The sequence below is a fragment of the Carlito syrichta genome, unplaced genomic scaffold (assembly GCF_000164805.1).
Source record: "Carlito syrichta isolate Samal-C Ts95f unplaced genomic scaffold, Tarsius_syrichta-2.0.1 Scaffold287655, whole genome shotgun sequence".
Classification (NCBI taxonomy): Eukaryota; Metazoa; Chordata; class Mammalia; order Primates; family Tarsiidae; genus Carlito; species Carlito syrichta.
The window spans coordinates 10,684-37,635 of NW_007231751.1; the positions used below are offsets into that span (position 1 = coordinate 10,684).

The window sequence follows — 26,952 nt, forward strand, 5'->3', positions numbered from 1 at the left end:
CTCGTCAGCCCTCTCAGGCATCTGACCCTCTAATGAGCGGCCACGCATCATCAGCCACCATGGTTTGAACGAGTGCCTGTAATTTAGTGTTGCCTAATGCTAGAAACTGGAAGCGGGGCTTGTGTAATTAAACTGGGGCCTCATTAATATCTGCCTCCCTGGGTGTTTTTCGTTCTTGGTTCTCCTGTCCTGCCTTTGGAATCCTCTGTCTGTGAAGACATGACTGCCCCCCCCCCCACCTTTTTTTTTATCACTCTGTGGTGGAGCCAGGCTGGAGTTATTTGGGCCCAGAACGGCCAGGACATCCACAATGCATGAATTTTAAGGTGTCCCAGGATGACCCCTACTCTGCCTTCTAAATAGAATCTGTGACTTTCTCGAGAGCCTGGATGTCTCCTAAGCACCCCAAGCTGGCTTAGCTGTCCACCCCTGGTGTTGGTATTGGACAAAAACAAGAGAAAGGAGGGCTATCGGTACAACGGCTGTAAATACTGATCTATCCAACTTATGTGCAATGTGTGGCTGTTTACAAAGCACCCCTAGAATCTGACCCCGTGAGCAGAGATTTGTTCTGTGTTGTTCACTGATTCCCTAAGAGTTATTCTCTTTGTGTGCCCTCCTAACCCCACTCCATTCTTCCTCTACTCTTCTTTGCCCTGAGCCCCAGGAGGCTGATCCTGAGGACAGCATCAACTCAGTCCTCTTGTTAGACTAGCCTCTGTTGGGCATCGGCCAACGTGGAGCCCAAGCAGGAGACTGGAGGGCAGCAGGAAGGAAGGAAGGTGGTGTCTCTTCCTAGTTTCCATGGTGCTTCAGTGCCATGACCCTGGAGGTCCCCAGCTTCGGCTTCAGTGGAGCGGCTCAAGTCTAGAGGAAACCCACTAGACTACATCTAGTGATTCTATTTCCCACGTGCGTCCCCTCCCCACCAAGGATGAGAATGGTTTTCTGCCCATGTTCCCTCAGACCCACACACTCCCTTGTAAGGGGCTGCTTCTTAAAGTCTCTTTATTTAAACCATTTGGGGGTGAATTCGTTTTGCTTGGCCTCTGATACAAAACCCAATGTCTAAGATGGTGCCTGGAACACAGTAGGCCCTTAATACATGTTTGTGGAATGAATGAATGAACAGACTTTTCATATATAACATCTCATGGAATCCTTACAAAAATGATGTAAAATAATATTATTTCTTTTTACAGAAAAAGACACTGAGGCTCAGAGAGATAGGTGCCCATGTCTGAGCAATAGGTTTCTCAGGGACAGCAACATACCCATTCTGAATCCTGATGCATTGAGCTTCACTCAGCACCTGGAGGGAACTCCACGTTCTGCTTCTTTCTGCACAAAGACTCAGAGTCCACGCAGGACAACCCTGTATAGGTGCCACAGGGCCAGATGCCATGGAGTGGACAGAGGGAAACACAAGGATCCAAAGATACTGGAAATTCACTTGGGATAGAATCAGAGACCTGGGTTCGAATCCAAATGCCGCCACTTTCTAAAAGTGTCATTTGGGGCAAGTGACTTAATTGTCTCCGTTGTGACTCAGTTTCATTCTCTGTAAATGGAACTATAACAATGATCCTAAAACACATCATTTGGTGATTATCCTGGTCCAGGCACTGTTTGTAGCACTTCACATATACCAACTTATTTACTACACCTTGCTGCAGTCCTGTGAGGAGGTATTACTGGTATTATTCTAATAATAGTATCATATACTAATAATAGTAGTGGCAACAGCGGTGGTAATATCCTAGAGAAGTTACTGTCCATAGTCACACAGCTGTTCTCACAGTGGCAGAACTGGGCTACCCACCCAGACACTGTGCTCCAGAGGCTGTGCTCCTACCCTCAGGCCACACTGTCTCTCTACACAATCAGACCATCTCATAGGGTTGTGGTGATTAAATAAGACCATGTGCTTCAAGCTCTGAGGACAGCCCTGGTGCTCAAGGTACCCTCGATAGTGGTAACTAACTTTTCCTCATTCCCCATGCAAAAGTCCCATGTGTGGATCCTCTTCATATTTTTCTTCCAAATGGTTGACCAGTTGTACTCTCATAGTGGGGAGTAGTGCCATTCCTAGTGGGGAGTGTCCTGGCTGCTTCCATAGACAGCCCTGGCCCTTGCTAAAGAGTCAGCACAGTGCAGTGGTATCACATACAGGCCCTGGAGCCAGGCTGCCTGGGCATGAATCCAAGTTTTGCCACTCACCAAAGGGAGACCTGGAGGTCATTACCCAGCCCATGGGTGTTTCAGCCTCCTTATCTACAAAATGGGGGTTATAATTGCACACACCTTAGAGGGTTGTTGAAAGAATGAAATGAGTTAGTACATGTGAAGTGCCTGGAACAGTGCCTAGTACGTAGGAAATGATATAAAAGTGTTTGCTAAATAAATAAAAATTCATGGGAATGCTGCATGTGCAATTCAGGCTGGCTTAAACAAAAAGGGATTTTTTTGGCTCAAGTTTGGGGATGAGTCTGGATCCAGAGCCTTGAATAACATCATCAGGTCATTGTCTCTCTCTCTCTCTCGGCTGTGCTTTCCTTTCCCTTGGCTTCATGTTTGGCAGGTCATTCTCTCAAGGAGAGAGGTGGCCACTCGCAGCTCCAGACGTATGTCCCACCAGCTCAGCAGCCCCCACAGAACCTGCGTGTTCCGGCAAGAGTCTCATGATAGAGTCCTGCTGGCCTGGCTTGGGTCTCATTGCGATGTTCCAACTGACTAGGGCCAGTCATGTGCCATCAGCTGCACATGCCACACAGACTGCAAGTTGGTGAGGGGCTCACCCCAGTGGAAATCTAGGTGCTGTTCCCCAAAGCAGAAGGAATGGGTGCTGGACAAAAACCAGTAGTGGTCTGCTCTGCTACCCATCCTGGTCACCTGTATTAGTTAGGGTTCTCTAGAGAAACAGAACCAACAGGAGATATATATATATATATATAAATTTATTGCGGGCATTGGCTCACTCCATTTTAGAGTCGGAGAAGTCCCATGATCTGCTCTCTGTGAGCTGAAAAACCAGGCGATGCAACAGTGTAATTTCCCACTCCATAGTGGAGGGCCTGAGAATCAGGGGGGCTGCTGGCATAAGTCTTGGAGTCTGAAGGCCCAAGAACCAGGAGATTTGACATCCACAGTCAGGAGAAGACAGTTTTCCCCGCTCAAAAGAGAGTTTTAGTCCTTCTTCTGCCTTTTTGTTCTACCTGGGCCCTCAATGGATTGGGTGATGTCTGTCTATACTCTTTATTAAGTCTACGGATTCAAATGCTAATCTCTTCCAGAAAAAAAACCTTACAGACACACCCAGAGATTATGTTCTACCAGCTATCTGGGTATTCCTTAGCCTAGTTAAGTTGACACCTTTAATTAACCATCACATCATTTTCCCTGAAGGTGCCTTTCTTGAGCAAGACTAGAGGAGGTCAAAACCTCCTCATAGTGCATACTTGGAAGTGCTTATGGCATTTCAATACAATGCCCAAGTGTCTTTAAAAGATCCTGTTACAAGTCAAGAGGACCGCTTAGCATCTCTGATTTGGGAGATCACAACTAGGGCCTGTTTGGTTCTATGTGCTTGAGGAAGATTCCACTGATTCTCCACCGCAGGACACACTGTGTGATGGGCTGGGGGCTACCTGATATGTGTCCATGTCCTTGTGGGTCTGGCACCCTGTAACAAGCTTATTAAAGCAGGCTGCCTAGCTGAGATTGCAGGCACCATAGTGGGCACGGGACAGAACAGATCTCATCAACAGTATGGGAGCTCTGAACCTAGGGCCTTGGCTGCACTGGCACTGTCTTCGTGGCCCTGGCTGATCAAAGTGTGGTCCTCCACCAGCAGCATCTCAGAACTCATTCATATTCTTGCTGTTCAAACGAAGTTACAAGACTGGAAGCATTGACTTTACCAGGAACTACAAAGGACACTCAGAATCTCAGGTCCTACCTAAAGATCTAATGAATGAGAATCTGCATTTTAAAGAGATCTCCAAGAGATGTGTATGCATATTAACTCTTTTGTGTGTATGTGTGTGAGAGTCAGAGTCTCACTCTGTCATCAAAGCTGGAGTGCCATGGCACAATCATGGCTCACTGCAGCCTTGACCTCTTGGGCTCAGGCGGTCTTCACACTTCAGCTTCTTGAACAGCTGGAACTACAGGCATGCACCACCATGCTCAGCTAATTTTTGATTTTTTTGTAGAGATGAGGTCTTGCTATGTTGCCTAGGCTGGTCTCAAACTCCTAGGCTCAAGTGATCCTCATGCCTCAGCCTCCAGAAGGGCTGGGATTACAGGTGTGAGCCACTGTGCCTGCCCAGCATATTAAACTTTGAGAAGCATTGCTGTATTTGTTTTCTAGGATTGCTGTAACAAAGTCCACATACTCAGTGGCTTAAAACAACAGAAATGTATTCTCTCACAGTTCTAGAGGCTAGAAGTCCAAAATCAAGGTACTGGCAGAGGTGATTTCTTCTGAAGGCTCTGAGAGAATATATGTCCATGCCTATCTCCTGGCTTCCTGGTGACTGCCAGCAATCCTTTGCAGGAAAATGTATCACTCCCATTCCTGTCTCCATCATCACATGGCATTTTCCCTGTGTCTCTGTGTCCAAATTTCCCTCTTCTTACACCACCATATTGGATTAAGGATTCCACTACTCCAGTATGACAGCACACTGGCAACAACCTCACCTCCAAATAAGGTGACATTCTGAAGTGCTAGGGGTTAGGACTTTATCTTTTTTTAGGGGACATGATTCAGTCCATAACAACTGCCTTCAAAGCCTGCTGTTCCTAAATGTTGGAAGACTAGCTGGTTAAGAAACACCTGGAACATTTCTGGAAATTTATATTTGTAAATAATTTTGTAAATTCAGGAAGAAGATGGCAGGTCTAGAATAAGATTTAGAGATATCTAAATAAAGATTTAGAGATATGCAAACAGGCCACATACCCAGTGGCATCCTCAGCTCTTCATCTGATCCAGCCCCATTGCAAAACCCCACCTGGGGATGTTTCCCACCTTGGCTGCCCACTGGAATCACCTGGGGAAGTTTAAAAATACCGATCCCTAAATTCTACCCTCAGAGATTCCAGTGTAATTAGACTAAGGTATTGCTTGGGCACCAGGAGTTTAAAACAATTCCCAGATGATTCTAATCTGAGGCCAAATTTGAGGACAAACGGGGGTGCATGTTGTAAAAGAAGGAGACACAGCCCTTTTCCCAAATAAGGAAGAGGGACATGAACACAAATAATACCAAATATGAGCACAGACAGATAATAATAATAATAATATTTTAGCTTTTTCATATTTATTGTGTACAAAATGAAGTTGCTATGGAGAAGTACATGAATGGATATATTTAGCATTATTCTCAAAATCTTCAATAAAGCATTATTCTCAAAATCTTCAATAATGGTGAACTCATTTATTTCTTCTTGTAGTTTTGTCAGTTTTTGAAGTATATTTTGTGGTATTTTTACATAGGGCTTATACATTTAAAATTATTATTTCTTCTCAGTAAATGAATCCTTTATCATAGTAAATTACTTCCTTTCCCCTAGTAATACTTTTCACCTGAAAGTCTATTTTTTTCCCCTGATATTAATGCAGTTGCCTCATTAGCTTTCTTTTGCCTAGTAGTTATATGGTATATATATTTTTCCATTCTTTAACTTTTAAAGTTTTCTGTAGTCTTATGTTTTAGATGACTCTCTTGAATGAAATATAGTTGAATTTTTAAAAAATACCCCAAATACCCCGACAACCTTGCTGTTTAATTGGAGCATTTAGTCCATTTACGTTTAATGTAATTACTGACATATATTGGTGAAACAAATATGTTACAACTCCCAGGGTACTTTGTGGAAGTTGTAATTCTCACAATTGACCATCAGAGGGCAACTCCAGGGACTGCACAGGCATTTACAGCCTTGAAGGGACAGAAGGAACCAGGCATTTATTCTCCGAGGTTCCACTACCGCTCTAAGGTTCCCCTCTACAATGTCTGGGCGTTCTCTGGTCAGGGGAGAAATAAGAATATGGGGTAGAGGACAGGAGTGTGGTGGACTGAGGGACACAAGAGCAGTGCCGTGGGGGGGAGGGTGACTTAAGGCAGCAGTCCCCAACCTTTTTGGCATCAGGGAACCGTGGAAGATAGGGAAGAGGGTGAAGAGAGGGATCATCAGGAATTAGATTCTCATAAGGAGCAGGCAACCTAGATCCCTCACATGCACAGTTCACAATAGAGTTCATGCTCCTACAAGAAGCAAATGCTGCTGCTGCGCTGACAGAAGATGGAGCTCCACTTGCTGTGCTCACCTCCTGCTGTGTGCCTCGTTCCTAACAGGCTATGGACCCATACTGGTCCTTGGCCTGAAGGTTGGGGACCCCTGGCTTAAGGCACTCAGCAGATTCAACACGATAGCTATTTACCAACTTGAATAGAAATGTTTCAATATTTTTATAACTAGTACTGTTGTACAAACAATTCAGATTGGTAGCCCTGCTGATGTATTTGGGTTTAAATTAACCATCCAATTTGTGTTATTTACAACATCTGTCCTGTGTTGGTTTTTTCCCTCTCATGTCTTGCCTCCTTTCATTATTCCATTTTCCCTTCTCTTGTAGTTTTTAAGTACAATGTTTTGTTTCTATTTTTAAAATAATCACCCTAGAAATTATCTCATGCAAACTTTTCAAAGTCTGTTATTCATCAAGACATTTACTTTCTTTCCTGACGATACAGGAGCCTTGAAGCACTGTCATTCCACTTACCCCCAGTCTCTACCAACTTAATGTTATGGATTTTAATCCTTCATAGCTTCTTTAAATCCATAAGACATTATTTTCTCTGTCTCTTGAAGACGTTTATTAATATTTACTGCCTTCTTTGCCTCTTCATATCTTCTTACAGTTCTCTGTTAATCTGGGATCCTTTTTCTTTTTGCCTAAAGGACAAACTTTACTATTTGTCTTAGTGAGGGTCTGTAAATATTTTTATTTGGCCATCGTTTGTAAAAAACCTTTCTCTGAGGGTAGAATTATAGGTTGGTAGATAGTTTCTTTCAGCATACTGAAGATGTTCTGCCACCATCACTCTCAGAAAGCTAATTGCCAGACTGTGATTTCAATAAAATTACAGGTGCTCCTCGACTTACGATGGGGCTGTATGCCTTGAAACCCATCATAAGTTGGAAATATCACTAAGTCGAAAAAGCATTTACTACACCTAACCTATTGAACATCATAGCTCAGCTGAGCCTACCTTAAGTGTGATCGGAATACATACTTTAGCTTACAGTTGGGCAAAATCATCTAACACAAAATCTATTTTATAATAAAGTGTTGAATATCTCATGTAATTTATTGGTGTTCTACTGAATGGGTATTGCTTTTGCACCATCATAAAGTTGAAGAAATCATATGTCAAACCATTATAAACTGGTGACTATAGTTGTCTTTTTTTCTCTGACTGCTTTTTAAATATTTTTCTTTATTTTTCTGAAGTTACACTATTATGTCTTGGTGAAAGAGTATTTTTATTTTTCCTGCCTGAAATTTATTGAGCATCTGTTTTGAGTGGGCTTGTATCTTTTGGAAAGAATCATTTCCTCAAATACTGTCTCTGCTCTGTTCTCTTACACTTATCTTTGTGAGACTCTGATTAAATGAATGTTCAACTTCTCCCAGGATCTTAACATCTTTTCTGCATCTGCAATCTTTTTCTGTCTGTACTTCACTTAAGATAATTTCTTCAGTTCTACCTTTAATTTCATTAACACTTTTTAAGCAGTGTCTAATGTGCTGTTAAACACAACACAAATCCAATAATTTGTGTTATTGCAGGTTTCATTTTTAGAAATTTTGTTTTTTTGTTTTAAACTGTGTCACTTTTTGTAGTTTCTTGTTCCTTGTAGACATCTTTGAACTTGATTTTTTTTTTTTCAATCTGGCACGTATAAGTTTTTAAGAAATAATCTGTATCTGGTAATTCTGATATCTGCTAAATTTGAGCTTCTGTTTCCATTGTCTATCATTTCTGTTTCTTCTAATTTGTGGTGTCTGTGGTGCATTATCTTTGACTATGTGCTAGCAATTGTGCAAAAAAGTATTTGAAGGATTACCTGAAGACTAAGATAAAAGTACTTTCTACTACACAGGATTTGCTTTTATTTCTGGAAAGTCTGGGGTCACCATAAGCCAAGTTCAGTGCCTAAGATAAAAGTGCCTTCCACTACACAGGATTTGCTTTTATTTCTGGCATGTCTCAGGTCACCATAAACCAAGTTCAATGCTTAAGATTTTCTGGAAGTCCTCGGTTATTCAGATTGCATTCCAAGCTACAATTATTTGTGAGGGTTCATCTATTTGCAACCAATGTTTACCTTGCAGGTGTCATTCTTTAGGATCTCAGTTTTTTGTGGGAAGGTTTTACAATTATACTCCCTGTTCTGAGTGGCCCTGGGTGTTGATTTCTGTCTCCCTTGCTCCCACTGGTCTATTAAAACCAACTTCAAATTTGGCTGACCTAGCAAATACTCTCAGGATACAAGTGGCAGTTTTTGTACTCATTTATATTTCTGGGTTTCCATTTTCCCATCATTCTCTTCTTGGTAATTCCTTACTGTTAGAAGGTTTTTAAGGATTATAATGATTTAAAATTAGTTTTTAAGTTGTTTTCAGCGAAAAAGTTGGTCCAAATGATCTAGCCCACCATTACTGGAAACAAGAAGCCATGTAATGTCTTTCCAGGCACCCAGTAGGTACCCCATACGTGATGGCCGAGTTGGTTATCAAATTATTGTAATTTTTCGAGCATGTTCCATGTTTTGGCGTGTTTTCATTTGCAGAGGCTGTTTCCTACTCTTAGATGCATTTCTCATTCCCTATCCCAATCCAAGAATGTCCGCATTCTACCATTTAACAAGGCTCAGAACAAATGGCACCTTTTCCTTTTCTCTGTTTCCTGTTTCTCTACTTCCCCAAATCTGAATCCTATCTCTTCCTTCTCTAACCCTTAACAAGACCTAGTATGCCTTCTCTGGGTACTTTACTAAGTAGAAATGTATTATATACATACTTATCTCTACTGTAGATTTCTACATTCTTATCATTTCTGGTTCCTGAAAAACTGCTCTCCAGTTCAGCATGCATTATAAACAGATTTCTTGAAAATATTATCTATCTGGTACTTTGGAGTTTGATGCACTTGGAGAGCACTCTATGAACATGCAGTCTGTCATGTTGCTGGAGGCAGGATTTTGTTCATTCTCATAAACCTTCCGTTTGTACAGCACTCTAGAGTTGACAGGGGGCTCTCATATACACGAGTTTCTGTAAACTTCAGCAGTCTTTGACTTCATCGTTGCTATCATCACATTGCAGGTGGGAAACACACAGACTAGATAATATACCAGAATAGAAGCACAAAGCAGGAGATGGAACCCACGTCTTTTCTCTCCAAGCCCAGGGCTCATCCCAGATCACCACAGTTGCTGTCCACATGATTTGTGTCACTTGTCATTTCTACTGCAACCACACCTGGGTCTCTTGGGAAGCAGATATTCTGTATGTAGAGGTAAATGTGATGCCAGAGTTGGCTCACAGGCAATGGACATAGGGCTGGGCTGTGTGAGGTTTCCCATACATACCTCCTGGAAGGTTCTCTATATTTCAGTCCTGCTTACCTTACAACTCTGGTCCCATTTCTCACGACTTGCATGTCGACCATGCAGCCCCCAGTCACGTAGGCAGCTAGGTTCAACTCTGAGAATTCAGCCTAATGGAAAAAGCAAAACCAAAAAAGATCCATCAAATCCTAACGGTGCTAACAACCGCTACCACGTATTGGGTACCTATATGTGCCAAGTACACAATTAAAGCCACCTCAAACTTAGGAAGCTGGTAATATTATTTTCATCTCTCTTTTTGAAAGATGAGGAAGCTAAGGTGCAATAGGACTAGTTACACGTCTAAGACAACACAATTAATAAGAGGCAAAAACTAGACTGAAAACCATGCACACAGTAGGCACTCCATAAATGATGGTTGCATTCACTGCATTATCATAATTTCCCACATACACTCTTTTTTTCCCCCTGTCTTCACTTGCAGAGGCTGTTTCCTACCCTTAGGACACAATTCTCATTACCTATCCCCAATCTGAGAATGTTCACATTCTACCATCTGGCAATGATTCATCTCTGATTCAAGGGCCCATGCCTCTAAGCCCTGCTAATTTCCGACTCCTTGAAGTAGAAGAAGCAACTCTAGCTCTATGACTGTACAATGCCAACTGCTGTTCAATGTAACATTTTCTGTCGATGTTTTCATCTTCATGTTCTGCAGTAATATGGCACCATGGCTCCGTGATTGTTTATCTCGAGTAATGAAACCCTCCGAGGTTCTCTGTGCAATATCCCTTTTTTGGGATAATGGCCCCTTTCCCCCTGTTTTATCTATCTGGTTACAGCAGATGCAGCATGCTTGTGCATTGACATACTACCCCTTTGGTCACAGTTGATGAGGTAGGCATCTGATGAGGTAGGTGGAGGAATGAGACACCTTTCCTTGAGCATCTGAAATTGCTGAGTAATTCATACAGTTTCTTTCTAGGTGGTTGTATCTTGAATGCACAAATCTGGGTGCTAGTTGGGACCATGTTTTCTGCCATCTGCACTGGGGAAGCATAGAAAACCAGGGTCGAGAGAAAAAAAATGAGAGTGGGAGAGTGGAAGGTCGCTATCACCAAGAGAGGAGCAGGGACAAGAGAGGAGTCCCCTGTGTATGTGCCAGCTACAATTCTACCTTTGGATTCTGTGAGTTCATCTTTGCTTATTTGCTTAAGCAAGATTTAGTTAATTTTTGTTGCTTACAACCAGAGTCCTACGGAAAACATCCTCTTAACCAGATGATATGCTCCCTAGGCATAATAGAGATCCCTTGCTATAACTGTCTGAATTCATTTCCTAGGGTAGCTATAACAAAGCACTACTACTGTGTGACTTAAGCAGTGGAGATTTATTCCCTACAGTTCTGGAGGCAGGAAGTCCAAAATCAAGGTGCTGATTGGGTCGGTTCCTTTTGAAGGTTGTGAGGAAAGGATTCGTTCCAGGCTGTCATCCCTTCATCCATCTCTCTGTCCAAAGCTCTCCTTCTACTATAGACACCAGGCATATAGGCCACCCTCACTTTAATGGCCTTCCTTTAATTTGACTACTGTTTAAAGTCTCTAACTCCTGCCGGGCTCAGTGGCTCAGCCTGTAATCCCAGCACTTTGGAATGCTGAGGCGAGTGGATTGTCTGAGCCCATGGGTTTGAGACCAGCCTGGGCAACTTGGCGAGACCTCATCTCTACAATAAAACAAAAATTAGCCAGGCATGGTAGTGCACACCTGTAATTCCGTCTATTTGGAAGGCTGAGGCAGAAGGATCACCGGAGCCCAGCAGATCGACGCTGGGGTAGCCATGAGTGTGCCACTGCACTCCAGCCTGGGTGACAGAGTAAGACTCCAATTCTAAATAAATAAATAAATAAATAAATAAAAATAAAGTCTCTAACTCCAAAAGGTCACATTCTGAGGTCCTGTGGGTTAGGACTTCAGCATATGAGTTTTGGGAGGTAACAAGTCAACCTATAACACCATCATCTAAAGAGCACAGCACCAAACTGTGCCTTATACGTACACAGTAGATACCAAAAGTGATTTCTTTGGAGTTAATGAATTAACATAATCACTCATCCATATGAAGGAGTCTTGTGCCAGGTACTGGTCTAAGCATTTTACACACAAGAATTTATTTAATCCCCAAATCTACCCAGAAGAGGAAATTGGGGCAGAGAGGAATCAAATAATTTGGACAATGTCACACATTGTGGCAGCCTGGTCCAGGACCTGTGCTTTTAACACTGTATTCCACTGCCGCCACTGTTCAGCTTAGTGAGGCATTAGGCAGATTATAACTGGGAATTTTAGAGACCTAAAAATAACCCACTTAGAGAGAAAAATAAGTTTACACTGAAGGAAAGTATCATTTCATGGTGATTTAAATGTATCCCCTTGGAGTTTTTTTTGGACAGGAATTATGACCAAAGAGCCAGCCATCTCCCCAGATGACTTTAAAGCAGACCCAGAGTATTTATGTCTCTTGCTTTAATTAATAACCTCATTATGCTGTAGCAAGGTGAAAAGAAAAAAAAAATCACTGTTAATGAGCCCAGGTTAGTAAACAGTGGTAACGACCTGGTTATTAAGTCTAATGCCTTAAAAATTCAGTCCCATCATGTTCAAGATATTTAATCAGCAAGATCACAAAGGAGAATTAAGAAGAAAAGTTGTTGCTTGTATGTGCAGAAAAAAGTTAAAAGAAAGTTGCAGAACGGGATAACTGATCACCAAATATATGCAGAGTAGGAGTAAAACAGATCTTGGAAGGTAGAATCACTGTCTTTAAAGTGGCAGAGAGTCAGGAGTTGTCTTGTTGTCCAAACAGGAAAAGAGATATCTAGAGAGAAGAATATAACCAGGCTTGAATATACAAGTTAGAGGTTCATCTTGTTCTGGGTGTCTATAGCTATTTCCCAGTCATAGTTTACGAATGGTCACAGGAGATCAATGTCTGGGATGCAGAGTAGCAAGCCTCTGTAGGACTGAGCATAGAGAACTAAGAGTAGCCAAGAGAAAGGGCATTCTTCTGTATGTATCTTTCTAAAAACTTGAGCCACAGAAATGAACACACGGTGACCCAAGCCCTTTCTCCTTCAAGATAGCTTGATGGTTCCCCTGGTAGACTATTAAAGAGCAGCCATTTGGAAGAGTCTTAGAGCTTCCAGAGCAACTGTAGTGGACTGAATTATATCCCCCCACTCCTTGATACCTGTGAATGTGACATTTGGGGAAATTTGGGTCTTTTCAGATGTAATTAAGTATATCTAGATGAGATCACCCTAGACTAGTGTGTCAGCCTTAAATCCAAAGACAAGTCCTTAGAAGAAAGGAGAAAGGGAACTAGAAAGACACAGGAAAGAAGGCCATGTGAAGATGGCAGCAGAGATTGGAGTTATGCTGTCATAAGCTAAGAAAATCACTAACATAAGAAAGTGCCAGGAGTCTCTTGCGTCAAGGAAAGATTCTCCCATAGAGCCTTCAGAGGGGGTGCAGCCTTGCCGAAACCTTGATTTAGGATTCCTGGCCTTCAGAACTGTGAGAGAATACATTTCTGTTGCTTTTATAGCTAGTACATTTATGATAATTTTTTATAGCAGATGTAGGAAACTAATACAATTACTTTGGGAATTTAATGCAATTTGTGTATTACATGCACAGTTGTCAGGGCTCAAAGAAGGTCAGCTGGTCAGGTCAGGAAAGGCTCCTTTATCCACTTCACTAAACCACATGCACATATAAATATGCACATACATTCCTTCTCTCTCTCTCTCTCTCTCTCTCTCTCTGTCTGTCTCACACACACACATGCAAAATACTAAATTAACTATTCAACTATGTCACAAAACAGTATTACCAAAATTTCTTAAATTTTCTGCATGAGTTAACCTTTTGACCACAAAATTATTATGGTCTCAACTGTTTTTGATGTGATATCTTTTTAACATACACATAAGGTATTGTGGTATGGATAAATGAGTATTGCGTAGTCAGAGGAACCATATTCAAAAGTGAGCTGTTCAATATACCGGCTGATGAGTTTGGTCAAGTTACTAACTGTTTTTGAATCCCAGTTTTGACATCTCTAAAATGAAGATAATGATATCAATAATACGTATCTTTAAACTTTTTTGGGAAGATTCAAAATAATGATTCAAAATAATGTAAATGAAACATCTAGCACAGGGCTAACATCTAGCACAGGGCTAAGGAGGACTTCTGTAAATAGTTGCCATTATTATTTTCAACTATTTCATTGTCTTCATAAGAATAAACTGAAAGCATGGAAATGATGTAACCTGAAGAAGAGCAACCCCTTTAAGTATTTATTTTAAAAACATATTTAGGTATAAAATGCAAAGACTTCTATGTATGGCCACAATGAAATACAGGGACTATATTTACACTCCCATCATAACTAACAAGAAAACCAGACAAGCTACATTAAGTATCAGTTTTCAGACAATAGACAACAAGCAGTTCGGGACTATGATTCTTGCAAAAAGGAAGCAAACAAAATTATCCCTATAATTACCCTAGCTTACTGCCTAGAGGCAGTTTCCAGGCAGCAGAGCAGTGTGGGAGAATGTAAATAGAGCTCATTAGTTTTACTGAGTTGAGGATATGGAGATGGAAGTTCAGAGAAACCATGAGTGGCTAAAATTTGCAGAACCGTATATAAGAAAAGACAGAGCTTGCATAGAAAAATAACTCCAGGGAGACACGCAAGTCTTTGGCTGAGTACTAACTTGAGCACGCATGAGAGGAAACTACTCAAGGTTAGGGAAAGAACACCAGGAAACAATCTTCAGAACCTGCACAAGGTTGGAAATAGTTTATGTTCTCACTAGCTAAAGACCTTGTAATATGAGTAGGGTACTCAAAATTTACTAGTGGTATCAAATTATCCATGGACTGGATCTAGGATGAACAACTTGTCCTGGTTTGCTTTGGGGATTTCCCAACTTTAAAACAGAAAGTTCCACTTCTCAGAAACACTTTAGTCTCAGTTTTAAACTAAAAGTCTCATGTCTTGGAGACCCTTTTAGTCTCAGGGAAACTAGGATGATTGATCACTCTATGTAGATCTGTTCCAAGAAAAGCTTGAAAGCAAGTCTTGAATATATCAAGCTTATTCCAAGTAATTTAACTGCATCCCAGAAGCATGCCACTTTTTAAAGGAATATAACAAAATCCAACACCCAACAGGTAAAATTCACAATGTAAAAGTTATGGCATTTAATCAGAAACTGCCATGCAATAACAAGAAGCAGGAAAATATAACCCATAATAAGGATAAATCAACCAATAGGAACAGAGGCAGAAATGAGAGAGATGATGGGAAGAGCTGGAAGGGAAGTTAAAAAAACTATGATAAATATGCTCCATATTCTTAAGAATGTAGAGAATACAACACAATAAGTGAAAATATTTTTTTAATGAAATTTCTAGAAGAAAACTGCAATAACGGAAATAGAATATGCATTGATGGGATTAACAATAGATTCGACACTACAGAAAAAATGCTAGTAAACTTGAAGAGAAGACAGTAAAAACAAAAAATGAATCACAAAGACAGATAGAAAGAAAGAAGGAAAGAAAGAAAGGAAGGAAGGAAGGAAGAAAGGAAGGAAGGAAGGAAGGAAGAAAGAAAGAAAGAAAGAAAGAAAGAAAGAAAGAAAGAAAGAAAGAAAGAAAGAGACAAGAAAAAAGAGAAGAGAACCTCAGTAAGCTATAGGAAAAAATTGGGCAGTCTAATAGTATGTGAGTAATTAAAGTCCCAGTATGAGAAGATGAAGGGACATAAAAATATATATATATATATATTAAAAAACAGTTCAAATTTTTCCAAATCTGATGTAAACTGACAAGACTCAAGATGTTCAGTGACGTCTTAGGAGAAGAAACAAAGAAAATAACAACAAGGTATGTAAGAATCAACTTGCTAAAAACTACTGGTGAAGAGAAAGTCTTCAAGGCAACCAGGAGGAGCTGGGGAAACACTTTTATATAAAGAGAAGCAAAGAATGACAACCAACTTCTTGTCAGGAAATGGCAAACTAGAAGACAGTGGAACTACTTCTTTAAATAAAAGAAACCCCCCAAAACAACTGTCAACCTAGAATATTATACTTGGTAAAATTATCTTTTAAAAGTGATAAGACTCTTTCAGCAAACAAATGTTGAATTTATCACAAGTTTAAAAAATGTTAAAGAAAACTCTTCAAGCAAAAAGACAATGATACCAGATGGAAATCTATATCAACACAAAATGAAGAGTATGGATATGGTAAAGATGTGGTTAAATATAAAATACGTTTCAGTTTTAAAATTTATATAAAAGATAATTAATTGTTTAAAGCAAAACATAGCACTGTATTACAGGAGTTTATAGTCTACATAGAAATAAAATGTATGACAACAAGGACAAAAAGGATGAGAATAGTAAATAAAAATATACTGTTTAAAGGTCTTTATACTCTATGGAATAATATGTGGAATAATACTACTTGAAGGTAAAAGTTGATTAACTAAAGTGTATATTGTAAACCCTAGAATAATGCCTTTAAAAAGTGGTAAAATGTACAAATTTTAAGTTTATAGCTTGGTGAACTTTAATTGATTTATTCTTGTGTAATCAATACCTATATCAAGATATAGACTATTTCTAGAACTTCTGAATGCTCTCTCATTCTCATTCCGCTAATGTCAATCCCCAAACCGTGATGCTACCACTTTAATATCTTCTATCTTCATACATTAGTTTTGCTTGATCTTGAACCTGATATAAATGGAATGTCACAGCATGTACCCTGGGATTTGCCTTCTTCCACCAATCATTGTATCTGTGAGATTCATCTATGTTGTTGTTGTTAGTAGCAGTCATTAAAAAAATTTCAATGTAGTGTTTCATTATCTGAATATATAATAATGTATATCCATTCTGCCAATGATGGACACTAGGACTATTTCTAGTCATTGGCTATTAAGGAAAAAGTTGCTACACACATCCTTATAAATTTCTTTTGGTGGTCATATACATTCATTTTCCTTGGGTCGTATACCTAGGAGTGGAAGTGCTGGCTTACTGGGTAGACATATTACCTTTAGAAGAAACACAGTTTTTCCAGAATGGATTTCCAGAGTAGCTTCAGAAGATGCTAACAAAAATTCTTCCAGAGCAGCTTTGCCATTTTGTATACCCATTAGCAATATGAGAATTAAATCTGCTCCTTGTCTTCTCCAACACTTGGTATTTTAGCCACTCTGGTGGGTGTGGAGTGGTAGCACATTGTGGTATTAGTTTCCATTTCTCTGATGATTAATGATGCTAAGCACTTTTTCATGTGCTAATCAGAAATTTAGACCATTTCTTTGGTGAAGTGTCTTTCTGTTCAAGGTCTTTGTTCATGTTTGTATTTTTGTTTGCATTTATCTTATTAAGTTGCAATAAGTATGTTAAAATACACTCTAGATATAAGTTCTTTGTTAAATACATTCATATGAAAATATATTCTTCCATTCTGTGACTTGTATTTTAGCTTAATTTTTTAAAGGAATATATTTACATATGCACCCATAAATATATACGTACATGTACGTGAAGTAAAATTTAATAATTTTTTTTACAGTTAGTATTTTTATTGTCTTTAGCTTAAAAATGTTTTCCTATCCCAAGGTCACATAGGTACTCTTAATGTTTCCTGCTAGAAGTTTTATTGCTTTGCATTTCACATTTAGGCCTGTAATCCATCCAGAATTAATTTTTTATATCTGACATGAGATAGGACACAAAGTTCAACTTTTTCATACGGTTATTCAAATACTTTTGCACAATTTATTGAAATGATGATTTTTTTTTCACCTTAGAATTGCATTGGTGCCTTTGCCAAACATCAAATCACTTCATAGGTGACTGTTTCTAAATTCTCTCTTTATCAATTCATTTGCCTATCCTTGAGTCTGTTTCAAGTTGTCTCAATTACTGTAGCCTTACAAGGAGTCTTGACACCAGATAGTATACTTTTTTTTAAGAAGGAAGTGACCCAAGCAGTCCCCAGTGAAATAGAACCAAAGAGAAGATAAATTGACCACTCTCTGTCACCTTAACCTACTGAGTAAAAAGTCTTCTATTCATTCACTTCAAAATACACACAGACACTGGGCAACCAGATACCTCAAAGGCTCTGTTCTGAATAAACTGATAGGATATTCACTACTGATATATTTGACTAGACAGAGTTCAACTATTCCTAGCTTTGCATTCAACCTACCATTGTAGTCAGACATCTCAAAGACTTCCTCAATGAAATCTCCACCTCTCTTAAAGATTTTTTTTAAAAAGCATAAAAAATCAAGAGCTCAGCCCCTTCATCTTTGATAACAGTAAAAACCATCTTCAACTTCTTGTTAGTGTGGTCTGATGGTTGTAAGGTTAATAAATGGGGGAGAAAGTACTTTTATTCCGTTGGGTCATCACCTACACTGAAGAACAATGCATATGGTATCCTACTACCATCATGCTCACATACTCCTAAAGATTTCTCCTCGCTTTATAAATGAACTTTCACATTTCAGCATAGTTCTAAGCACTCTCTATTATTTTAACTTCTTTTGCACCTTGTTGAAAGCTTGAGCCCACTATCTCTTTTGCATTATTTTGGCCCATTTCTTGCTGGCCAGTGCATTTTAAAGAGTTTCCCTTATTTTTAACAGAAAATAAAAACTAAGCCATGCCATACTATACTGCTGAATATTATATATATGGCTGCATGTGATTTTGATTGTCAAGATTTTGTAGGAGATTACCTCTAGACACCATTAAAGACCAATAGGTTTTAAATCTTTGGTATATTGATGGGCTATATACAGGCATAGACAGGCTTTTGGTATTTTGCTACTCTTGTTAAAGTCAGGTGTGAGAGGTTTACAACAGTAATCTTAATGACACTTGAAAGTACTGAACTATCTGAGTTTTTCCTGTTTGTTTACAACTATTTAAACAAGTGCACTGAGGAATGAAGCAATGGCAGGGAAAGGATTAGCCTTGAAGTCTGCCAGGGATCTAAATCTTGAATTTGACATTGACCTTAGGCAAACCTCTTACTTCTTCTCCACTTTAATTCTCTTTACCTTTAAAAGAGTTGTAATTAGGCTGGGCTTGGTGGCTCATGTCTGTATTTCCAGCACTTTGGGAGGCCGAGGCAAGAGACCTCTTGAGATCTCTTGATTGAGACTGGGTTCAAGACAAGCCTGGGCAACATGGCAAGACCTTGTCTCTATAATAAATTTTTAAAAATTAGCTGGGAGTGGTGACATGTGCCTGTGGTTCCAGTTACTTGGAAGGTTGTGGTGGAAGGCTCATCTGAGCCCAGGAGGTCGAGGCTGCAGTGGCCCTGAGTGTGCCACCGCACTATAGCCTGGGTGACAGAGTGAGACTCTGACTCAAAAAAAAGAGCTGTAATTAATTGAGTCAGTTATCTCCACGGTTCTTCTCATTTTTATATCTCTCTCTCTCTCAACCGATGTCCCCCAATTATCATCAAAGAAAAAGAATCTATTATCGTAGTATACCTTATGAGAAAGGAATGCCAAGCGAGAATATTTTTATACAAAAGCTGTTCACTGCTTTATACCCAGCTCCTGGCACATGGTATTCAAAAATACTTGTTGAATAAAGTGTTATTTTTGTGTTTTACAGATGAATGGATACCCACACATGTTAAGTAACTTGCCTTCTGAAACTCTGCATTGGTGGAGCGACTAGACCACAATGATGAGGAAGGTGTTTCCAGGCAGAAAGCAAGGGAAAGGCCCAGTCTAAGTTTCAATGAATAAAAACACAGACAAGAACACAGGGCTATATGGTCAATGGAATGATGGGATATCATTTCGCAGCTGGGATGCTTATTAGAGGAACATAAGAGGAGACAAAGGTGGGTGAGATCAGTTCATGACAATTTTGAACTCCCTGTGAAGGAACATGAATATCATTCTAGAGTGAATATCATTCTGTCATTCTAGTGTCTTCTATTGCTGGCATAACAAATTACTACAAATTTAATGCCTTCAGACAATATGCATTTATTATCTCACTTCTGTATATGTCAAAAAACCTGGCTAGATTGGCTGTTTCTCTGTTCTAGGTTTCAAATCAAGGTTGTGGCCACCTGGGCTCTTATTGGGAAGCTCTGGGAAGAAGCTGCTTTCAAGTTCATCCAGGTTGTTGGCAGAATTCAGTTCTCCATAATTACAAGACTGAGGTCCTTACTCCCTTGGTAGATGTAAGCCGGGAGTTTCTCCCAATTGATTAGGGCCACCTGTTTTCTTTGTCATGTTGCACTCTCATCTTTAAAATAGTATTGGCACATTGAGTCCTTCTCACTCTTCAAACTTTTTCTGACTTCTCATCTGGCACATTTCCATCTCCAGTCAGAGAAGGTTCTCTGGTTTTAAGAGCTTCTGCTAGGTAGGAGTAGTCTAGGATAGACTGGCTGTTTTCAACATTAAGGCCATATATTGGGTCAATGTCATATTCAAGATGTAGATCCCTGATGCCCAGACTTTAAGGCCAATCCTTTTCCCACCATTTCTTCATTCCTCAATGTAATGTTTAAAAAGTTACAAACAAGCAGGAAAACTCAGGTAGTCCAATATTTTCAAGTGACATTAAGATTAGTTTTGAAAACACCATTCCATCTATGAAGTTCCTTTCGAGTAACATTTTCACACGAATTAGGGCACAGACATTGTAGGGGGCCACTGGGAAGCACTAAAGGTTACAGAGGAAGGGAGTGATTTGATATCTAACAACAAATATTTGTGCAGCACTTTCTAAGTTCCAGGCTCTGTTATAGGTGCTAGATATGGTTGAAATTATTTCTACTAAGAAAATCTCTTCTACATTTCTGTTAGAGATCAAAAGGAGATACTGGTTGAATAGCCTCTCTCTTTTTTTTTTAATGCTTAGGACCAGAAGAGTTTTGCATTTTGAATTTTTTTAGATTTTGAAATATTTGCATTATATATACTTACTGGTTGAACATCTCTAATCCAAAAATCCAAAATGTTCTAATGAGCATTTCCTTTGAGTGCTTTGTCACTCAAAAAATTGGGGGTTTTAGAACATTTTGTTTCATATTTTCAGAGTTGGGATGTTCAACCTATAAGCACCTGTTTATAATTAAACTTGTGTCCAGTTCCAAGAACACATATACTCGTACATGCGCATTTGCATACACACATACACACACAGGAACAGAGATGGAATGCATTCAATTTTCTGCAGGGTCTTTGGCTGCATTCTCACAGGCACTGGCACCTGGTAAGTATGTAATGCCAAGCAGATAATATTACTGAAAGCATGGGGTATTCATATCTAGTTACTAATAATTGCATCTGTGATGATAATAATGTTGATGACAGCATGGAAAATGGTGATTGCAATCATCATTACGATAATAAGTTGAAAGATGCTATTAGACCAATAGATCTAATAAATGAAAAGAAACTGAAGTTGGGACTTGGAATTGGATGACTGACTGGAATGCACACAAGAAACCAAGAATGTGTAGGAATGTGAAGGTAGCAGCTATCAGCCTTGACCGTGAAACCTGACTGAAGGAGGATTTCAACACAAAGCGATGTTGTCCAGAGTTCCTGAGAAAGGCAAGACACTGGTAGACAGATTGGTCTGGAATCCAAGGCAACTGATAAGATACTGGAAATTCCTGTTAGTTAGCGAAGATGTATCTGGTCCAGGCTGCACCCTTAGGCCCTTAGTGTGTGCGTCTTTCCATGGCCGTAGGCACTCGCTTGTTCTACAGAAGGAGAAACAGAGAAAAAGAGGCAGAGGGTGGAGACAGAGACCAGCGGACATTAAGTTCATAGGAGAAGGTCAGCACTCTCCAAGACCTCTCCTAAACAACTTCTGACCCTTCACCCTATCCAATAAGCTTTCTTACTACACCTTACAAAGAAGAGCTATTACTGTACTGGTCAGGACATTACAAGGCTACATCTGTGAGTGGCGTTCACATTCCTGTCTCTCTGTAGCTGGGAGTCTGCTGATCTGGGTGATCATTGTGTAAACTTCCTCTCTCCTGCTTTGTAGCTCCTTAAAGATGCTAATCCAAAAAACCATCTTTCTCCCTGTAACTCTCTCTTCCAGTGCATGAGCTGGCAGCAGTAAACTGATTCCCAGGAGACCCAGATGTCCTGCTCTATTCCCATAATTGTGCTTGTAGTGCCATGTGACTATTGAGAACGAACAGCCACTTATCTAGATAGTAACATCCACATATGAGGTTTGACTTCAAAGAAGGTTAAGAGGCTGCACTGCTTAGGTCTAAAGTCCATACTGAGGAATGCATCCCAGCTTTAGTAGAGAATCTTACACTGCTGTAGTGAGCCTAGGCCAGCTGACACTGAACGGTATTTTGGTTGCTGTTTGCTGATGTGTTTTTGGCTCCCTTAGGAACCTGGAATGAGAAGAGTAAAGGTGGTGTTGGTGGTGGCGATTGTCAAGGATGAATTAGAGCATTCTGAGTCCTTTGGCAAGTTATCATCAAAATTTTACCCTAACCCCTAACAGATTGGTATGTTTACTCTTGGGAATGAAACTGTGTTGTTAAAGTCCTTAAAAAAACAAAAAAACAAAACTAGCAATCTGCTTGTATTGTGATCATCTTCACTTCCTAAGTTCTCTCATAGACAAACTTATTAAAAGGATAAACTGTAACAGCAATAATAAAAAGAAAACCCAAATGGCTTACAAAGTTCCACAAGAATCCATCTCTGATGACCTACTTGACATCCCTTGTCCCCTAGCCATGGACACACTGGCCACCTTTCCATGGTTAAACACCCTGAGCAAGCTCCAGGCTCCTGTCCCCACCACCGAGGCACTTTCAGAACGTGCAGCATGGCGGTCTTACTCAGCCCACTCACAGTCCTGCTCCGCAGCGCCCCCAAAGGCGCCCTCCCTGCAAAGCACCCTACCGGGCCCCATTTCCTTGCTAGATCCAAGACTCATCCCCATGCAACATGAAAATTTACCTCTCCCTCGATTAATATTCCATTGTCCACCTCTCTCACTGGAGCAGAAGCTCTGCAGGGCAGCACTTTTGTCTTCGTTCACTGCTCTATCCCAGCACCTAGACCTGGGCTCCGTCCATACCACTCCATGAACAACGCCTACTTTACAGATGTCACAGGTAAGGTTCAGAAACTCAGAGTGACTTTGCCTTAAGTTCCACCCTGGTCATTATGTCCATCGGGGCCAAGCCCAGGCCAAAACCCTCCATACAGCCCCAAGTCGCTACCAGTTATTTGAGGTGACTTGTGTTGGAATTCGCAGAGCTGGGTCAGCTCGAGCTCAGCTTGGCCTGCAGTAGCCCTTGTTCCTCACCTTCCCATGTCTTCTACACATCAGTTTGCGGGTCTGTCAGCGAAGCCCATGGGCTCCTGCCCCTCCTCCACATGGCCTCTTCTGACTGCCCCCCTGCTGGCAGACACTTGGCAGATGGCCCGAGGCCTGCAGTCGGCAAGAACTGCTTCCTGTCCATATCCCGGCACAGGCTGTATTTTTAGCTCCTGGGGCTTGGGGGGGATCAGTGACTTCCTTGGCTGGCATCTTGGGGCTGAGCTCTTTTCCAATGGTTCAGACTCACCTTGCAGACAAAAAAGGCTTTGAAAGTCTGCATGCTCACTCAGCAGTCCATTCTCCACAAGGAAATCTTGCTTGGGAGCAGGCCTGGCATCTCAGGGAAGGCAGGAGGCCACTGGGTGGCACAGCCTCCCAGTCATGCGGAGTACCCAGCTACTGCAGGCAGATACAGAGGCATCTCCTGCTCACCAGAAAATCATAATATTCCTGTATGTGTGTGAATATTGAATGAGTGCCTGTGTGTGCATGCATGTCAATAATGCGTGTGTGTATGTGTGAAAGCAGGCAGGGTGGGGAGAGATAAATAGATAAAAACTGTTAAAATAAATATAAAAATATAGGAAAAAATGATTAAACCAGCATTCCTAAATCTTCCTATAATACAATATTCAAAATGAGGTGGAGTTTACCATGTTACATATATAAAAAAAAACAACAGCAGTGTTTTGTAGCTAATAAAGTACTTAGTATAACATAGTGGTTTTCAGAATCAGACCATGTGAGTTTGAATCTGAGCTCTATCCCTGTCTTGCTTCAACTTTAAGCGAGTTAGTTAGCCTTTTTTTTTTTTTGCCTCAGTCTCTCATCTGTAAAGGGAGGCTAACTATGGTGACTAGAGCAGTTGTGAGTATTAAATGAATTAATTCATTTGAAAGCTCTTAGCAAAGCATGTAAAGTGTGTAATGAATGTTAGCCATCATGGTTACATTATTGAACTTGATCATTACAATAACTTCTTGATACAAGAGTAGGTATTAGCTTCCTTGTTAGTTGATGAGAAAACTGAGGAGCAGAGAGAGCACAAACAACTGGGCTAAGATCACAAAGCTACCGAGCCAGAGAGCTGAACTTGAACTCAGGTCTGTCTGACTGTTTGCGTCCATCCATTTGTTCATTTAGCAAATTTGTATTGAGCAACTACGTTGCCAAGGACAGGCACTGGTGACACAGCAGTGAAAGTACCAGATAAAAATCCCTGTCCTCATGGAGTTGAGATTCTATTATGGGAGACAGACCATTAATAATAAATAATATCTCAGGAGAGGAAAAATAAATCCTGGCAAGAGGACAGTGTGCCAGGAGGTGAGTTTTATGTCAAATAAGGGGCCCAAAAGAAGGTTACAATTTGATTAGGGATATGAACAGCAAGGTAGCAAAGTCTATTAATAAGAAGAAAGGCGGGGAGTGGGTGGGATAAGGACTTTCCAGGCAGAGAGACCAGCAAGTACAAAGGCCCTGAGGCTGGAGTGTACATGCTGAATTCAAGGAACAGCAAGGAAGCCAGTATGGCTGGAACAGGGCAAGTAAGGGGGTGAGGGAAGAAGATAAGGTCAGAGAAGGAAGGATGGACCAGATCATGGTAAGGACTTGAGGTTTTTATTCTGCACTAGATGGTAAGATGTTAGCACCATCACCGTCCTTATCACCAACATCATCTTCACCATTATCAGTGAAGAGAACAATAAAGATTATTCTCTTCCTTCTCCTCATCCGTCATCCTCATCATCATACTTGGCCATATAAGAAGTCAGGGAGTCAAGTTTGAGAAAAAAATCACCAGAAGATGTGTCATTCTGATTTTTAAGGAATTTCTAAATGGCAATGTTTTGTTTCCCAAAACCTGGATGTACATTTGTTAGGAGTTAAGGTGGGATTCTGGTGGCTGGCAGCTAGAGGACTTAGGTGTGTCCTAAATCTGTCCTAATAGACACTGCTTCCTGCTCAAGCTTCCCAAGAGAGCTGTACCCACAAGAAACAAGCACATCTGAAAATCAAAGTAAATGTCTGTTGCTCTTTCCCTTATGCAAGAGGAAACTCCAAGGTTGAGGAGAGCTTTTGATAATGTTCCAGGACAGGAAGGATGTTCATTCGAAGAGAAGAATCTTTAAGGGGAACAGGATGGTGGGACCACTACAGCCTCATCTCTCCCATCTCCAGAAGGTTGAGAGACCTATAAACAAATTTTGCTACCCCCGGTGGATTTTTGTCACTTGCAGTGGGTAGGGCAAATGTCCAGAAATTTGAAGAGCACATCTTAGCTACTAAGAAAAGAACAGTGGTTGACGTTTCCCTTGCCATCTACTTCCCATCAGCACATGTGTGAACATCACTCTGCTGAATGTCCAGAAAAGCATGTGAAAAGTGTCCCATGGCTCTCCCAATAGATGGTTCTGGTGGTTAGAGGTTGGGATGTGGAAGCAAACGCTCAGTAGTATCACAGGTGGGAGAGAAACTAGAAGAAGAAAGCATGGCAGAGCCCCAGGAGGAAGGGCTGTTTGGGGTGAAATGAGGTGTCAGATGGGACTGGTGGGGATGGTGGCAGCCAAATGTCCTGAAGGTGGCAGCCAAGTGTCCTGCAGACTACAGTGAGGGACACATTGAAGCAGGACGGATGGAATTAAATTTCTGTAGATTCTTTTTTTTCCAGATGGGAGGAACATCTTGTTCATCAAAGCTCTGAGAAATTAAAATCCTTCATCCTTTCATTTTATTTTATTTTTTTTCCATTTTAAAAATTCAAAACCATTTTCAGGGTTGTTGGAAGAAAAAAAGGCATTCAGATTTTCTTTTCTGTTCTCCTTGCTACCCATAGTGTGGACCCCACCTTCTTGCTCCAGAGTTGCTATCTCCCTGGGTCTCATCTGCCCTCTGTTTGATTCAATCCGCACATGAGGGGCAGCCCTGCACCCCCCGAAGTAGACCTTCTACTTCCTGCCACTGGGGCCTCCGGAGACATGGGCAGGTTTAAACCCCAAACATAGAGACCCTGTTGTGATGAAGTGTGCACAGGGGTGCAACTCCAGAAAGGGTGGCCACACATTTCTGAGGAGGTGACATCTGTGCAAAAGTACCTGAATACGGTGAAGGCTTGAGCCATATGGACACCTTGGGGGGTAAGAGGATTCCAGGCAAAGGAAACAGCAAGAGCAAAGGCCCTGAGGTTGGGGTGTACTTGCTTGATTTTTTTCAAGATTTCTTTTTATTGTGAAAAAAATATACACAACATAAAATATACCATTATAATCATTTTAAGTGTACAATTTAGTGGCAAAAAGCACATTCATGTTGCAACCAGAATGCCTATCCATCTTCAGAATGTTTTTATCATCACTGACAGAAATCTGTAACCTTTAAGCAATAACTCCCATCTCCCCCCAGTCCTTCATAACTTCTATTCTACTTGTGTCCATACAAATTTGACTAGTCTAGGTAAGATAACTGGAATCATACAATATTTGTCTTTTTGTGTCTGACTTACTTTATTTATGAAAGGACAAAAGACCAAAATGGAGTTGATATTGCCAAAGTGCAGTCATTTTAACATTGCTTAGCTTTGTCATTTTTAAAAGCAGTTCTATTTAATTTACCCTCTAATCATTAGCCAAGGACAGAGCTGGTTTCTCAGAGGTAGCTATTAATAATTATCTTGCAACCCCCCAGGTACTGATTACTTTGCTATTCCAAGTATTTGTCTTCCAGCCATAAAGTAGCCCTTCATGACCTATGTGACCATCCCATCACCATGGCAACACTTTCTGTGCTACCTGCCCCCTTTGTGATGACATAAAACAGACTATCACCCAGTCATCTTGACCTACCCA

At 40.6% G+C, this 26,952-nt stretch overlaps 1 protein-coding gene across 1 annotated transcript in view; it reads right to left on the minus strand.

Moving 5' to 3' along the window:
- Nucleotides 1-9,701: 9,701 nt before the first annotated feature.
- LOC103254932 (synapsin-3-like) overlaps nucleotides 9,702-26,952 on the minus strand; it is a 57,410-nt gene continuing 40,159 nt past the window's right edge. Inside the window, exon 3 of the mRNA XM_021709906.1 lies at nucleotides 9,702-9,797. Within this exon, the coding sequence (XP_021565581.1) occupies nucleotides 9,702-9,797 (96 nt within the window). The remainder of the gene's footprint in view (nucleotides 9,798-26,952) is intronic.